At 39.8% G+C, this 17,957-nt stretch overlaps 1 protein-coding gene across 3 annotated transcripts in view; it reads right to left on the bottom strand.

Annotated features, from left to right (window-relative positions):
• Positions 1-17,957, bottom strand: part of SOBP (sine oculis binding protein homolog) — a 136,256-nt gene that overhangs the window by 43,309 nt on the left and 74,990 nt on the right. For 2 of the 3 annotated variants that reach the window (XM_053381571.1, XM_053381570.1), the window contains exon 5: positions 16,446-16,541. The exons of the other annotated variant lie outside the window; for it this stretch is intronic. In XM_053381571.1, the coding sequence (XP_053237546.1) occupies positions 16,446-16,541 (96 nt within the window). The remainder of the gene's footprint in view (positions 1-16,445; positions 16,542-17,957) is intronic. 3 annotated transcript variants of the gene reach the window in all.

Below are 17,957 nucleotides of genomic sequence, written 5' to 3'. Positions count from 1 at the left end.
TTCTGGTAGGAGCAAATAATAAAGAAACTGTTCCACCCATTTGTGGGTAATAACATCAGTCACCCACCCACCCAAATAATTTGTTTCTGTCCAACCATGTGCTCAGTGTGCTCATTTCATTTTACCACATTGACAACTTTAATCATTTTGGCTTATTTTTATCTAAGAGAAGTAAATTCTTTAATGTTGTTATTGTATTCAGTGTCACCACTTATGTGTTCAGTTACCTGAACACATAACTGGTGACACTGCATACAATTACCCGAACACATACATACACAACTTTTAGAAGACATCTGACGGCAGCCCTGTATTGGAATGTTTCTAATGCTTGATGTTTCATTATGTTTTTAAATATGCTGTAAGCTGCCCAGGGTGGCTGGGAAAACGCAGCCAGATGGGCAGGGTATAAATAATAAAAATATTTTTATTATAAATTACTGAACAAATTACTCAAAACTATTTCCAGAGGTGCAGATGTTTAATACTACTGTTATCTTTTATTTCTTAAGGGAGAAACCAACATAATTTTTCTGATGTAACAATGCAAGCCTGTCATATTACAGGTGCCTTAAACAAGGAAGGCAATCGAATGTCTGGAATCAAATACCACCACTGAAGTATAAGGATTGTGATACGAGCCCGTATAGCTTAAGCAAAGCAAGCAAGCAAACAGGGTTTGCCCATTTCCATTTGCAAAGGTAACACGTTTAAATATGAATAAGTTGCTCGTAGCCAAATTTTAGTGACAGCAGCCCCGTGGCATCTATCAGTGCTTGCAATTTTATGCTTGCTAAATATAGTCTCATTGTCTCTGGGTTGTTTCCCATCCGCATCTGCAAGTAAGGGGATTTACCTTCTCTCCTCCTCTACAGTACACTACATCTAATTACAGTTCCTTCCCATTGCAGAAATTCCTTTCAGGGAAATGGCAGGCAGAGAAATACATGCCACAAAGCCATAGAACGGCATCCTTGTCTTTATATATATATATATATATATATATATATATATATATATATATATACAATTTCTCAGAAACTTCAAAATGCGGCCAACTATTTTAATAAAGAATATGTCATCGTCTTGTACTGCAGGACATTTTAGAGTCCCTTAAGGGCATGTGAGCCCCTACCATGTACAACCCTCCAGTTCTTATTCTGGTAACATGAGAAGATTCAAACGATATGGGAAAAGTCCTCTCATTGGCTCCCTGACATGTCACTATTGCTTCACTTTTCAGGAGATGAGTGTCCCCACATGCATGTTTAGGGAAGTTTTTAATGACTGATGGTTTAATGTATTTTAAATCTTTTGTTGGAAGCCGCTCAGAGTTGTTGGGGAAACCCAGCCAGATGGGCAGGGTATAAATAAATGATGATGATGATGATGGTGTCATAAAGATCTTCTAGCTATACCAATGAAGCACATGAAGGGCATGTGGTCAAGTGGCTTCACCACTGCTAATGGTAGCATCGCAAAGGGCCAACCCAAGATAATCTTCTGCTTGAGACAAAGGACAAAATGGCCCGTACCACAGAAAGAAATTGGTTGGAATGGTAGATGAATCTCATTTCAACGCTAGTCATGGGGCATAATCTTCCACCACACCTGCAGACAAGCAAACTTAGGGCACAGGGCAGGCTGCATAGTACACACAGCTCCATCCTTCAACACCTCACCACTTTAGCAAGTTCTGTCTGAGGCACTATATCTAATGGTAAGGCTGGTCTAGAACTTGGGGACCATTTGAATAACATTCTTTTTTCTGTAAAGTTATTCATTCAGGGCAGGATCCCCTATGTGGATGTCAGAATGGCACAAGCAAAGCAATTGATTAGGAACTCTAGCTCCACAGAATTGCTGTTCCTCTATCATCCATGCAATATATTTCCACAGAAAACATCATTGGATGAGAAGACCAACTGAGTAGGTCCTTAATGTATCAAGCCCTCAGAATACAGACTGTGGAGTAATTATCCACAGGTTATCAAAAACCTTGTTAATGCAGTTCATGCAGTACAATCCTCCATTAAATGAACTTCCATTCATTTCTCACTCCTGCCATTATTCCTTTAGGAGCAGAACGTCACTGTAGGAAAGCAATGCCCATTCTGTTTGCTCCTAAAATGAAAGCACTCCCTTCTATACAACACTGTCTAGTAGTTATACTGCTCTTAAAAGGGCAAATCCCCAAAATTTCATACTGAATGTGGAACTGAGGAGCTGGCTGTCAGGGCATATGATCCTGATTCTAGACCTTGATTTAGTCCAGCCATTTCAGCACTCCCATATCCAATTTGGCTGAAAATAAATAAATAAGTAAATAACAAATTGAACATCACCCTCATCCATTGAAGATGCTCAGGAGTGTGGTCGGACATGAATATAATATAAACTTATGGACCAGTAAAGTTTGAGCCAGGAAACAAAAATGGGCCAACACATTTGCAAATACCACATTCTTTTCAGCTTGGTTGCCCTTGCAACACACACACATACACACACACACACACACACACACACACACACCACACTAAAAGACAAACTTGTAGTGAAACAAACATCTTTTCTTGAAAATAAAACACAGTTCTTAATCTTAAATGTTGGCAAAGAAGTATGCCACCTTTGCCATCATGGCTGCAACATGCTAGGCATGAAAATGTGCTTGTACCTGCATTTTATTAACATTCATTCTGGGATTTTCACCACCTGCTTGCTTCTGTTCGAAAAGAACAGAAGGCTTTATTGTTCTTCTCACTTGTTTGGAGAATTATGTTTATTCCCCAAAATAAAATGAGAAGTCTTGTACAACACATGGTTTAATGCCCCGCTGGAGACCTGACCATGTGAAGACTTATAACCTTTTGCAGGGTTTTTCACCAGAAATGAACTTCTGAGTGGAAAGAAATATCACACAGCCTCCAGGTTATATACATAGAGTTCAACAAACTGATGTTCAGCAGGGAATTGGCATGGGAAGTGAGGCAGAGGAGGATAACAAGGACACTAGAGTTTTATGCTCACTTCCTATACACTGACATGGCAAGTTAATACTTGTGAAATGTGTGTTTTTAAGGTATTTAACATAAAGCAGAGGCGGATTTAGGGGAGCACAACTGGTTCAGTCACACTCAACGTGGAACCTCGGGAACACCATAGGAGACACCGCAACTATGATTTAGAATGCAGTGCAAGAGGTTTGGAGGTGTGCTGATTTTTGATGTCGCACAGGGCATTGCTGAAATTTGAGACCCCAAGATCGACCACTGCTTAAAGATACCTGGGCTACACAAAAAGCAGCACAATTGCCACAGTGATGAGGACAGTCTGCTCTACTAGCTTACTACTGGGTCCAGATTGGGATGCCTGTGTAAAGGGATAAGTTGTGCCCTCATACAATAGCCGGGATCCTTATCCTCAACTCTATGGGCTGCTATATAAGCATAACCTTTCAACAGCTTGATATCATCAGCAGATTTTGCAACTACACGGTTCACAAGTTTTCTAGGTTATTAATATTTTTTTTTTAAAAGTCTGAGCATAGATTCTTGAAGTGCTCCACTGTACATCTTCTTCCATTTCAATAATTTACAGTTCATGCCTTCCCACTGCTTCTTAGCTTTTAACCATCTGCTGAGCTGCAAAAGTCACTCCTTTTATGCCCTAACTACTTAGCTTTTGTAAAGAGGCAGTTTGAAAGGCTTTTTTTCCCAAAAGTCCATGTGAGCAGTGTCATCCTTTAAATAAAAAAAATGCTGTTGACACCCTCAAATATTGTGATAGACTTTCAGGCATGATTTTCCTATGAAAAATCTATTTCATTTATTTAACAAAATTTATATACAGCTTTATTTTAAGAAAACTTTGATTGCTTCCTGTTGAGATTTAGCACCTTTCCCCCTCCACAGACTTATTAGGAAGGTCCACCCTCGGAGGCTGATGGATCCAGTGGGATTCCAAACGGCTCTGGGGGGGTTCCTAGCTGATACGACTAGCACTCCTGTCAAAGCCCTGATCGACCTCTAGTGAGCCTACCTAGTAGCTGTTAAGCCTACCTAGTGAGCCTACCTAGTAGCTGTTAAGGCAGCAAAGAAGGCATACTTTGCCGCCTCCATTGCATCCACATTATGTCATCTGGCAGAGCTTTTCGGGTTGTTAGGGGCCTTTTACAGGCTAGCCCAAAGGAAGTGGTAGAACCAACAGTAGCTCACTGTGATTTGTTTGCAAAGCATTTGCATCAACTTGCATCCACCAAGACCTTGACTCTGCTGTTATAGCAGATTAATCTCATAGGGTGTCCCGAGCACAGTCTAGTGCTGTTGTGTTGGATGAGTTTCAGTCGGTAAGGCTCAATAATATGGACAAGGTGCTCAAATCGGTCAGGGTGACCACTTGCGCTCTAGACCCTTGCTCCTCTTGGTTGATAAAAACCAGCAGGGAGGGAATAGTTGGCTGGGCCAGGGAGGTGATCAGTGCCTCTTTATGATAGGGGGCAGTCCCTGCCTGTTTGAAGGAGGCAGTGGTAAAACCACTCCTTAAGAAACGTTCCCTGGATTCAGAAAACCTAACTAACCTAACTAACTACCAGCCAGTTGCTAATCCCCCTTTGCTGAGCAAGGTTCTGGAGTGAGTGGTCGCAGACCAGATCCAGATGCTTTTGGAAGAAACTGATTTTCTGGATCCATTTCAATCAGGGTTTAGGCCTGGTTTTGGCACAGAAACTGCTCTGTATGATGACCTCTGTCGAGAGAGAGAGAGAGACAAAGAGAAATATGTCCCTGTTAATTCTTTTCAACCTCTCAGTGGCTCTCGATACCACTGACCATTGTATCCTTCTAGAGTGACTGTCTGAACTGGGAGTAGGTGGCACCTACTCCCAGTTGGTTCCAGTCCTACTTGGATGGTCGTTCCCAGATTTGCTTGGGAAATGCTTTTCAGCCCTGTGGAACCTTCAAGTTTCCTCCTATCCCCTATGTTGTTTAACATCTACATAAAACTGCTGAATGGTGTTATCCAGAGGTTTGGAGTATGTTGTCAGCAGTATGCTCTATTTCTCTTTTACATCTGCAGGTGAGGCAATGGAAGTACTGGACTAGTGTCTTGCCTCAGTAATGGACTGGATGAGAGCCAACAAACTGAAACTCAATCCAGATAAAACTGAGGCACTGTTAGTGGGTGGTTCCCTATGTGGAAGATTGTCTGCTCTCAATGGGGCTACACTGCCTCTGAAGGAGCAGGTTCATAGCTTGGGGTACTACTTGATCCTTTGCTGTCACTCGAGGCTCAGGTGGCCTCAGTGGCCTGGAGTGCCTTCCATCTGCTTCAGCTGGTGGCCCAGCTACACCCCTATCTGGACAGGGATAGCCTAACTAATGTTGTCTAACCTCAAGGTTAGTTTACTGCAATGCGTTATACATAAGGCTGCCTCTGAAGATGGGTTCAGAAACTTCAGCTACTGCAGAATTCAGTGGCCAGGTTGCTCACTGGATCAAGACAGTTTAAGCATGTTACACCGATCCTGATCCGACTGTACTAGCTACCAATTAAGTTTCCAGGCCCAATTCAAAGTGCTAGTTTTGACCTATAAAGCCTTAAACTGCTTAGGACCACAATACCTCAAGGACTGCCTCTTTCCATATGAACCCACCCAGACCCTGAGATCATCTTCTGAGGCCCTTCTTCATGCGCCTCCTGCTCGAGAGGTCCAGAGGGTGGCAACATGAGAAATGGGCCTCCTCTGCAGTGGCTCCCCATCTGTGGAATGCTCTCCCCAAGGAAGTTAGCTTGGTGCCTTCATTATACACCTTTAGGCGCCAGGCCAAAACATTCCTTTTTAACCAGGTCTTTGGTTGATCCGATTTACTTCCTATGCCCTTTTAAAATGGGGGGGGGGCGGTGGGGGGTTATTGGGTTGTTTTTATTTTTATTATGTATTTTGTAGTTTTATATTTTGATTTTATTCTGTGAACTGCCCTGAGACCTCTGGGTATACGGCAGTATATAAATTCAGTAAAACAAACAAACCAACAAACCTCTACACAGTATACAAGAAATACTAGAATTACCAACAAGAAGGTTTAAAACAAATAATTAAAAACTTTAAAGATAATTAAAATCAGCAGTAAACTAAAAAAGAGATTAAATGATGTCAACAGCTACATGGCTGGATAGGCTTCACATGACAACTAGACCTCTAAGGTCTTCATTGGAACTCTGCACTGACTGCAACCCTGTCCTGCCACAGTGAGTTTCAATCCCTTGTGGGATGGGGGATAGAGTAGCAGCTTGGTATCAGAGGGTTGGGTTGTGTGAGCAGAATTGAGGCAGTGGTTGAAAACAGCTGTGCCTTCCAATGATCTCTCCCAAGCACAAGGGTGCAGTGTTATTTATTGCCTCCTATACTTTGCTGTTGAGGCCAAGAAGTTGAGAGTGTATGTAACCATCTGAGAAATATGACTGCAGCATGGCTTCTTTCCCCCCAAGCAAGGTGCTTCATCTAGTTACATCAGTGTATGATTTATCAGCCTCCACCCGCTTCTGCCACTTTAGCATTCCTCACGGATCTGGTCGGTAAATCAAAGCCTTTACTTTGGGAGACAACAAGAGGGATTTTTTATTTCTGAGGTGCACTCTGATACATCAAAATAACTTTTTAGGGTGGGGTTGGGGGGAAGAGCTTTGAAAATACTGACTTTGGTTGTCTCCTGCAGCCATAAAAATGCCAGCCACACAGGGCAATTTCTAGCTTATTATTCCTCTGGATCACCTATATAAAATCCAATAGAACTGATAAGGTGAATTAAGTCTTTACTTGGTTTCATTCATTATGAATTAATAAGAGAGCACAATTGAACCTATTATTGACTACAAGGAAAGCCTTTGTGTCATTTTGCTCTTTCTAGCATTTTTTTTTAATAATAAAAAGTCGCTTCAACAAAACACAGCTTAGTTGCTATGCAAACACTCAGAGCCATTGTACAGGGATCAGTTCCAGAGTTTGGTTTGATTTGAACCAAGCCAAGCAAATAGTGTCTGGATGCGATTTGACAAGGTTTTCCTACTTGTCTGTTTCTCTCATTTTGGAGACAGAATGAAGAAGAGCCAAGGAAGAAGGAGCATGTATGCTCAGTTGAGGCTGCCCTTGGCTCCCCTCAGACATACACTGCTTACTTTTCAGAAATGCAGATACAGGTCCATTTAGATCCGGCTCTCTTTTAACATTCAGTACCGAAAGGCCAGATTCATTACATATGATGCCAGAGACACCTTTCTCCTCTCTCATTAACTGTTACAGGTGATTCAAACTTAATGGTTACTGCTCTCATCTTCATTTAGCAGAGGAAGGAAGAGAGAAATTTGCAGATCTGAGAACAGGTCATTACAGGTGTATTATATTAGTATATTAATGAGCCCCCTGGGACCATCATACTGTGATATCCAATAACTTTCTTAATGTATAATTACACACCACTGGACTATAATTGATTAAATAAAAAGAGAATATAGGCAGATGCTAGGCCAAAGCTTCCACTGTTCATTATGTGTCCTTCCTACTTTTTAATAACTTAAATGAAGTACTAAAAAGCAATCAAATTAGAACTGATATTCATTAAATTTTTAAGCAATTAGTAGAGCATAAAATGTAAAAGCCTTCCTTCTACACAGAAATACAATAATCCAAAAAGTTGCAGTCTGAATGGGGGGGGGATCTTATTAATTTATCGCAATCAAATAGACATTTAAGTGCCTTTAAAATCCTGTGATTTCAGTGCATGCATAAACATGCATGAGTCTTTGTTAGCCAGTGGCCACAAAATGGATATTATTCCTACAGAAATGGGTTGGCATGTCTTAAGATAACAAATGCCCCAATCCAGTTGTGCAGAATGCAGTGCTCATAACAGTGGAGAGGGATGAGTACTACCACCTGCACTGCAAGATAGATGGGCATGCGCATTCTCCTCCAAACATTGTGGGCAGGGATCCCTATTGGATCATGATGCGGATGAACAGTTTCAGGCTGACTTACTTCCTGACCTTTCATTGAAAGAACAGCTAACTACCCTTCACTTTGGCTTCTCTATAACCTTATGTCTTCTTAGTTCTATATCCTAAAAGGAAAGTTCTGCCCCACGAAGCTTATCAACTTCCCCTAAGAGCTTTTCTTTACCTCTACCCTTTCTAAGTCATTATAAAACCTTTTCCTCATAGATACAGCTTACATTTCACCTTTAGGAACATAGGAAGCTGCATTGTACCTGAAAGTCATGTGTACATCACTTGCAACATTCACACATGTGTCTTTTTTAAATTAAGTTTGTGATTTGTTACAGGGGATAATCTAAACACAACCAAAGTTGTAACTTCTAAAGCAGCCCTAATTTTTGTACATTATGTCACCAGATCTATAGACAATGGTGGGTAAAGCATGTCTTCACATTCAAAGCACCACCAAACACCTGGAAAGTGTGTGATTTAAATCTGGGAGGGGAATTCTGAATGCTTCCTCCACCCACTGCTTTTAGACCTCAGTCCTCTCCCACTTCCCACTTTTCTCCAGATGAACTTTGAAACCACGAATGAGCTTGAAAAATTGATAGTGGAGCTACTACTGTGATTAGGCCACTAAGCAGAGGAAGCATTCAGAAACCCCTGCTATTTTTACAAGGCAAAATTGTTCCCTTTGCATTCTACTTTGCAGGTGCTTCGTTGTGAACTACACTTGTATGCAACTTACATGTAATTTTGCCCAAAATGGTGCACATGCTAGGAGCGTTGCTTGGGAATTATAAGATACCAAAAAAATCAGTGCAGTTTTGAAAGGTTTGATCCACCACCTCTGCATCAGGAATCATATACCCAAATAGGAGGTATATACATGGTTCACATCACTGTGTCACCTTATCTGGCACTGGTGGTTATATGTGCAATCAGTTGTTAATTACACGGTCAGAGACCCATTAAAAAGTGTGCAGTTACTTCATGTTACTAGATGGAGACTGTAATTCCACTGCAGAAAATAAAATTGGTGCTGTTATGTTAACTATGGTGATCATGGCACAGGACAATAGATGAGGATGAGGATCAGAATAGACTTTTTGAAGCCTTTATCAGCACATACATACACACAGAGAGAGAGAGAGTAAGAGAGAGGGAGGGAGGGGGGAGGGAGAGAGGGAGAGAGAGAGAGAGAGAGAGAGAGAGAGAGAGAGAGAGAGAGACTTGTACCCCTCATGGGCAGCCTTGTCCCCAAATTATGCTGCCAATATTATAAGACTTCTGCACACATTTTAGGGCTTCTAGTATGTAAGCCTGTTCATTACATGTAAAGAATTGGGCCTTCTTTTCCTTTTTCTATTTTCATAACATAACTCATTCTCCCTGAAGCTTCTTCATGGTGGTGAGGGGGGAAATGGGTTTGTATATTTTTCCCATACTGCAGAACTAATAAGCAGCTTTGAGAAAGTGATATGAGTTGGGAAACATTGGGAGAAAAAGACTTAAAATCTCTTCCCTTTGCATTGATGCTCCAATTTAGTGCATAGCATCTCTCTCCCACACAACCACTCTTCTTAAAAAGCAAAACCAAGAAATTGAATGAAGGATCAGGCACATGATGTATAATTTTCCCCATAGGAAATTCACTGAAAATAACCAAATCTTTAGTGAGCGCCTATGTGTGCAAATGTATATATAGATATTCTCACATGTAGAAATTATGGTGCTGGGACAGGTAGGTGAAGGAAGCCTGAGAATATGAGAAATAATGACTAACATGGGGATATCGGGGAGCGAGACGCAGTAGAACAGGTGAAGATTATATTTATTGGTAAGTTTTATAAAAAGAGAAGGGTGTCAAGAGACAGCAATGAAATGTACCTACTGGCATCAAGAAATGATGTGCTCACCTGTTACAACCACATTTTAACCAATACCCTTTGCCATTTCTTGTCATGGATCCTTGCAACTTTCATATCATTCCATTTGATAAATGACAGAAATGATGAATGACCTGCATGACATTAGCAGGCCTATTTTGCCAGGGCGTCAGGCAAAATACCTCCCAGCCTTGATGCTCTGAGAATTTTTAACCAGAGATTGAACCTGAACCCTCATATTTACAGGCCAAGTTCTATATCAGTGTGTGTGTGTGTATGCATGTATGTGCACACGCACACACAATGGGTAGAATCCAGTGTAGCACTAAGGCAATCATTCTGTAAGTGCAAGGATTTCTGTTTGCACCATGTAATGCTCTTTCCCCTTTCCTCCCACCACGAGCTGCACAAATCTGTTCTAGGTGTTCCTGTAACCCATTGGAGAATATTGGGGTGCATGTGAAAGGAGAAGGCAGGACGAATTGCTGCACAAGTAGAAACCCTTGCACTGATGGAATATGTTAGTGGAATATCACCCATAAATTCCTCTCCTTCTTCCTCATAAACCTTCTTTAAAAGGCATAATATTAAAAATAAAGCATTTTCTGCTGTTACCTAGGTAATTATGTAGTGGCTTGATCTGTATGCAATGCTTGTTTTATCTTTATGAACAAATGAATTGAAAGAAAAACCAAGAATTTCACATCTGCTATTTTACTAGCTCAAACAGCAGCGGGCGGAACCCAGATGCTCTATTTAATATTCTGGGTAGCAATTCTAAGCAAGATAGACCTTTCCTTTGTAAATTCATAGCAGGGTATCCCAACAGAAGCTCTGATTTAACACAAGCTGGAGAGGTTGCAATTTCTCAGGCAATGGCTCAGGAATCTGGGCTTCTCAGAGCAGGAATTGTAGCCTTTTCACTAATCTTTTCATTATGTCCACCCTTTTTCTTACAGTGTTTAATCCTCTCTGTTTCCTGACAACCAACAGTGGCATCACTGTTCCATAGTATTAGTGTGCCATTATCAGCTTCCAAAGGACTATGCTTTCTTTACCTGAAAACAAAGAGCAAATTATCTATATCTCATGAAAATTCTAACGTTCTAGATAGATACATAAATAGAAAGAGATACAAACAAAACTAAATTCTCAATGCTATCAAAGCAACTAAATTGGCCTGCTTTTTGCTATAAGATAATTGTATTCTGTACTAGTTTCCTATTTTTATTATACTAATCTTCAGGAAACCTAATTTTACAAATGGCTGAATTCACTGGTTATACACAAGGAAAACTCCGCATCCTCACTAATTCAAGCATCTTAACCACCAAGTTTAGTATCTGGTTTCCTATGCTCTCTATTAAATGTTATAGCACATTTTGGATTTATAGTGGGAAATCAATACTTTAAAGTAGGCTCATAACTCCATAGTGGAATTTCTTTGTGGATGTTTTCACCAGCCAAAACTGTAATTGTCACGGTTTTACTAATGAATAGACCTGCCATATGCATGGAGGGAATTTGTTCAACAGCAGCTTATTCTTTCCCCCAATTCGTCAGCTATCTGTTTTTCTTTTGAAAGTTGTGAAGTTCTGCCTAACACACCAAATATATATTCTGCTCAGAGATACAAGCATTGCAGAGAAGCACATGGTTCATAACAGAGTACGGTTATTTGGCTTAGAAATCTACCCAAGCACTTAGGAGTTAAGGCTTTTCAATGCATGTCTGTGACCCAGGATATTAACATTCTAACAATGTACTCCAGTTCTTCTGGGAGTTTGCTAGCAAACAACTTCCATCAGTGCTTCATCCCCTCAATCCATCCTGGCAGCACCCTCAGAGCAGAAGCATTTCCCAAACTAAAGAGACTGCACTGGCTGCAGCAATCCATACTGGAAAATGGCATCTGAACCCTAAAGCTAAGAAAGCACTTTTGAGCCTAAGCTTCCCATTTCCTCTGACAGACTATTATAAAACTGACTCTGCATTGTACTAAAAGAACCCCAAGGATTTCCCAAGTCTCATAAGAATAAACAAGTTTCAATTTATCCTTCATTTAAAGCCTCACACTTTTTTGCTGCTTTGTAAAAGAATCACCATCTGTCTCCCACCATTAATGGCTGGCTAAGCTTTTCCTCAGGGACACAGTCATTCCTGCTCCCTCCCTCCCCCCTTTACTTTTAAACTACTTGTCCAAAAAAACCAAAAATAGAGGGAAGAAGGAGAATACAAGATACAAAGCTACAGAAAGCAGTTAGGAGACAGATTTTCCCCTATCAACTCTATCTTTGTGCTAACTAAATTTAACTTATGAGCAGCCAAACTGTAAACGGGAACAGAAATGTCTGCAATATAAGTAAAATACCGTTTTTCTATAATAAATAACAGCAACTGCTCTAATCAAGCTCTGAAAACCCCATGCATCTCACTTGCTGGAACGGGAACCACAGGTATCAAGTCAATGCGCTGCCAAATAAATGTACATTAGCATCAACCTCGGTGTGTGGATACCATTCACTTCCACTGCACTGAATTCAATGTGATGTGCATTCAAATGTACATTCCAATTCAGGCTTCCTCAACCTCGGCCCTCCAGATGTTTTGAGACTACAGTTCCCATCATCCCTGACCACTGGTGCTGCTAGCTGGGGATCATGGGAGTTGTAGGCCAAAAGCGTTGGGAGGGCTGAGGTTGAGGAAGCCTGTTCCAATTCATATTTGGTGCAAGCAGTCATGCAGGAATACCTTTTCAATGCATAACTAGAGCTGGATCCTAGCACCAGCATTCCAATATCACCAAAGGCTAATTGAAGGAGCAACAGTGAAAAATTCCCCCCCCCCACACACACATTAACTACAAGTGAACACCTTCCAAAACTTTTAAAATATCTCTAGAAAGGCAAAAATGAAAATGAAAAACAGCTTTTAATAATTACTTATTCAGATGAACTGATTCTGCTATTCTTTATAATAATGTTTAACCCTGGTGACATTTGACTCATTGGTTTCATTCACATAACACTATGGGCCTATCCACACTAATAATAATAATAATTTGTTTTTTATACCCCGCCCAGCTGGCTGGGTTTCCCCAGCCACTCTGGGCGGCTCACAAAAGAATATTAAAAACACGATAAAACATCAAACAAAAACGTCCCTAGACACTTCTTGTTCCAATGCTTTCCCCACAGGGAAAACTGTTCTTTAGCACTCAGTCTGAGTAAATGGCAATCTGGGTTTTCTCCACATTGACATTTGCTCCAATTTAGCACTAAAGAGTGGATTTTCCCTGGGAAAGGAGTGGGGCAAGCAAAAAACCACCCAGACCAGTACCTTCTAGGCATGGGACAAGTGCACAAGCCCTAACATATTTTAACGCTATGCGGATGAGCCCAAATGAACCCAAGTGATGCGTCAGGCTTGTACACACCCCCTCCCTTCTCTGCCTCTCATATGTCTTGGGGGAGGACTTCAGCAGGACTTAATTTCACTTTTACCACTTTGCATTCATACAAGCAATTATTTATGAAATTGAATCCTGGTAAGTTTTATAACAAGCAATCTTCAAACAATGAATTGTGAAGCTGGCTTGTTAAACCAGCATCCTTGCATCGAACATGCTACTAAGCCAGAAACTAAACTTTGCAGAAAGACTTTTCCTGGCCAAGTGGGAGAAGGGGAGGGGGGCGGGAGCACACAAGCCGAACACTTAACTCAGGCTCATTCAAGCTCATCAGTGTATCACTAAACCATGGTATGGAACTATGTGCAAACCAGGTCGTCAGCATATTGTACTTTAAGACTCAGGTACGTCAACTGACTTAAGCATTGGGTCTGTTGGGTCCAGTTCTGCATTTCTTTGTACATGTGGTCCTTCATAGTGTATGCTCTGTTGACTTCAGAGACAGTATGGGCTATATTAGGGTTTTGGGCTCAGACACTGCTGATGTAACTTTAAACTGACATGAAAGGAAAATAATTTTGTAATCTGTTTGAAGATGCCTTGGCTCACACTGAAATCAACACAAGCCTTCCACTGATTTAAATGGGAATAGATCCAGAGACCCAGACATATCCTTTATAAATATTTAAACTTCAGCGAAGCTATACAAAATAATAATCTGATTTAAGTAGAATGGCAAAGAGGCATAATCTGACAACAGCATAAAGTGACTTCTGACATTACACCTGTATTCATGGCCTGATGCTTAAAACAATTCCCTTGATGATATAAAAGCATTTCACTGGCATGAGTCATTCATAAAATTTGATCATAGAGAATTCTGTGAAGGTTTACTCCACACATTTGTGGTTACTACTCAATGACTACAACACCCAGTGATTAACTGTATGTGTAAAACAAACCCTAAGACAAAGTTTTAATGTTATGTGACACTATGGCAGACTCAATATGTTTTAATGGAGGCAACTCACATTCTCAGCTACAAGCAATTACATTTTGAATTATGTGTGAATGAACTAAGACTAGATTCCTAAACAGCTGTTATCCATGAAATTGCCTGTCAGCAAGCTACACTGACAGTTGATTTTAATGAAACAATTTCAAACATATACCGTACACCCTTGGATCATTCCAGGAGCAACACTATGGATATGGGACTACTAATCTGAGCTATTTTACAAAGACTCAGACATAGTACATGAAGGCTGGTGATGTGAGCAGTATGTCTCTGAAATACGACTAATCTGTGTTTCTGGGACACCTCTTGTAGCTTTTGTGACCTGAGAAGCCCCGTATTGTCTAACTGACCAGTTAGGGGAACACAAAAGTAACAGGAAGAACAGTGCAATCTTATGCATGTTTGTTCACAAGTATATCCCACTGCAACCAGAAGTTCATAGGCTATAGTCCTATAGCCACTCCCCTGGAAATAAGCCCCACTAAACTCAATAGGACTTAGTTCTGAGTAGACATGTATAGGATAGCACTGCTAGTCCCCTACTAAGTGTGTTAGATTGCAGCTGACCGAGATGTCCACGGTGTAAAACTCAGCTATGAGGTCACTGGATGGAACTAGACCAGTCACCATTTCTCAGCCTTAGTCAATTCCCTATAACATGGGGATAATAAAACTGGCCTGCCTTACAAGGTTGTTATGAGGATTACTGAGAATAATGTATGTCAAGTGGTTTGAGCACATAGGAAAAGAATTATATAAATACATTATTATTATTATTATTATTATTATTATTATTATTACTTTGTTTCTTGCTCTATCTGCTCAGCCTCAGCACAGCATCTAAGCCTAAATTTTTAAACAATTAAGATGACCACAAAATCTCATGGGGAAATTTTGAATTCCTTATAGAATTTCATCTAAAAATCTCAGTGAAATGCCATCTTTCCTGATGCTCCATTTTCTTTACTTACTGTAAAATAAAACAATGTCCCTTTTAAAATATAGCTATAGACTTAATTTGTTTGGACATTGCACACACACAAATGAAAATATTTCCTATTTTACTTAAATACAATGGAGAAGAAACAAAAACAAAAGGGAAGTAGCAGCCATATACTCATCAGGATTTTAAACCTCCCTGAATTACATTTTCTATTTGCTTTAGTAAACAGAAGAGGAAATACTTAGTGCTTGAATTGCTCATTTTACTTTCAAATCAAAACTATTAGGATCTTTACTGAACAGAAATATAATGGCCATTCCTATTTGCTGTTAATTTTGCCTAGTTACAATTGCTAAAATGAGCAGCAAATTAACCCTGCCTTGGAACAGATATCTGTTCACAGCTGATATAATCTCTCCTATGTCTTGTAAACATTCCAGACTCCTTGTCAGTGCTTTGCTGGATTTCACTCATTCCTCGCCAAAGAGAACAAGAGAAAGTGTCTCAGTGTATTTTTCAATAAACTAGAGAAATAGTTGAATTCTAAAGGGAGTACTGCATGTCAGTGCTGCTGTGGTGTTTTGTTGTGTTTTGCTTTTAATGTTGTCTGAAAACAATAAAACCGCTAAAATGTAAAAAGGGAGAGTTGGGGAAGGGCAAGTGATTTTCTCATATAAGTATCATCTCTCTCTCTCTCTCTCTCTCTCTCTCTCTCTCTCTCTCTCTCTCTCTCCCCCTCTCCCTCTCCCTCTCTCCCTCTCCTTCCCTCTCTCCCTCCCTCCCTCCCTCCCTCTTTTTTCTAACATGTGCTTTACTTGCGATTCCTCAAATGACTTCTAGTGGGATACTTTGTATGGCTGTGTTTGCAATTTTGTAAGCACTTTTGCTGGGGAGTAAGCTTCATTGAACTCAGTGGGATTTACTTCTGTGTAAGCATGCTTAAGATTCCACTAACTTCCTATTACAAGGCCATTCAGATTCTATAATAAATGATAAAAAAATTGCAAGCAAGTTGAGAGCTCAGAATTGTTCAATTATATCAGAGTTAGCATTTGCAATTGGCACAGGTTATTTTTTATTAAAAAAACTGTAATATTTCATTATGTTATATAATCATGAACAAAAGCTTTTCAAAAACTGTTTTCACTGTGCTAAAGTAACAATCTAGACTTGTTGTAAGTATGTTATTCTTACAAGTAGTTCGCAGTTATTCTTGAAGGCAAGTCTTGGAGTTTCCTTAGCATAGTGCTGCTGGGGGAAATTTTCACCATGTCCATCTTCATCTCTAGCCTGAAGGGAAATATAATGGCCTATTTAGGGACTTACAAATAATGGAAGAAAAAAATAAGCTAAATGCATAACAGCTCAGATCATTAAAACAAGCGGGAATTCCAAAATACAACAATATTAAAAAGTTTGCTTAAATATGCAATACACCGGTTAGATATTAGAACTTGGAGTGCTCTTTACACCATTTCTTTTTTTAAAAAAAGACATGCAAATAGATTTTGGTGTAAGAGTTAAAATCAACAAAGAGACAAGCCCCAAAATGAAGTATTTCAGCTGGCTGTTTTGAGTTTTTAAATGCTGCAATCCTATGCACACTTACCTGGGAGTAAGCACCATTAAACTCAATGGAACTTACTTCTGAGCAGACATGTATAGGATTGCTCTGTTAGGGTTTCAGTTTACTTTGTTCCTTTTTAAGGATTATATATTTAAATTACATATATGCTATAAGCTTTTTTTTTTAACCTTTAAAAATATTCAACCAATAATATGCTTCCATTTCCATTTTTTTAAAGTAACAAGGTCATTCCCTTCAAAAATGGTTTTCAAATTCATGATTTACACATTAATGCTATTAAATTGATTTCCCCCGATTCTTTAAGTAAAGTTCTGAATTGAGTAGCCATTATGCGAGGGCAATGAAATATGTTTAAAATATTTAATTTAAGAAGATGCATTAAAAGTTATGGGTTGTGTTGATCTACACTGCTAATTAAGGAAGCTTAAGTTTAAATGGAGACATTAATGCAATCCATTAGCAACTATACTACTTGCATGCAGCATTTTACTTCTGATCTACAACATATTCTGGTTTAGAGTTAAAGCAAAGGGAGAAGTAGGTGAAAGGAGGAGTGCCGGCAGCATGCTCATTACACCGTTCATTTGGATGACACTTGCACTCTGTTCCACTCTCATCTCATCTAATCCCTGACTGTTCGCTCTCCCTCTCTCTTGGCCTCCTGAAATTCACAGCTGAGCTGTCTCCCTCACATATGGCTTGCATATAATTATGCATATTCCATTTTACACTGCATTAAAATGATGAGCTTCTGGCTTTAGGCCAGCTAATTTAAATAAGACCCAGTGAACTTGGAAGGGAAGGGTGGGGGGGAAGAGGCTGACAGGAAAGCCATACAGCAAGCAGCAGGTAGTTCTGTCTTCTGTTATAAGATTAAATCTGTGTCTGTTGTTTAATAATAATAATACAGTAAAGGAGAATTACCTGATGTGATATATAGATCAAGAGTGTGTGAGAGGCAAAAATCTAACACGTATCTATGACAGCACTTAGACATTCCTCCTCCTTAATGTAGTGTGAACTGTCTATTTTCATGTGTCATTTCAGAGCTTTTAATTTTTGTTAGTGTTGTCATTTGTAAGAGATATTTGCACCTTATGCATTTTGTGTCTTGTTTC

Source organism: Podarcis raffonei, chromosome 3, assembly GCF_027172205.1.
Source record: "Podarcis raffonei isolate rPodRaf1 chromosome 3, rPodRaf1.pri, whole genome shotgun sequence".
Classification (NCBI taxonomy): Eukaryota; Metazoa; Chordata; class Lepidosauria; order Squamata; family Lacertidae; genus Podarcis; species Podarcis raffonei.
This window is presented reverse-complemented; position numbering and strand designations above follow the sequence as displayed.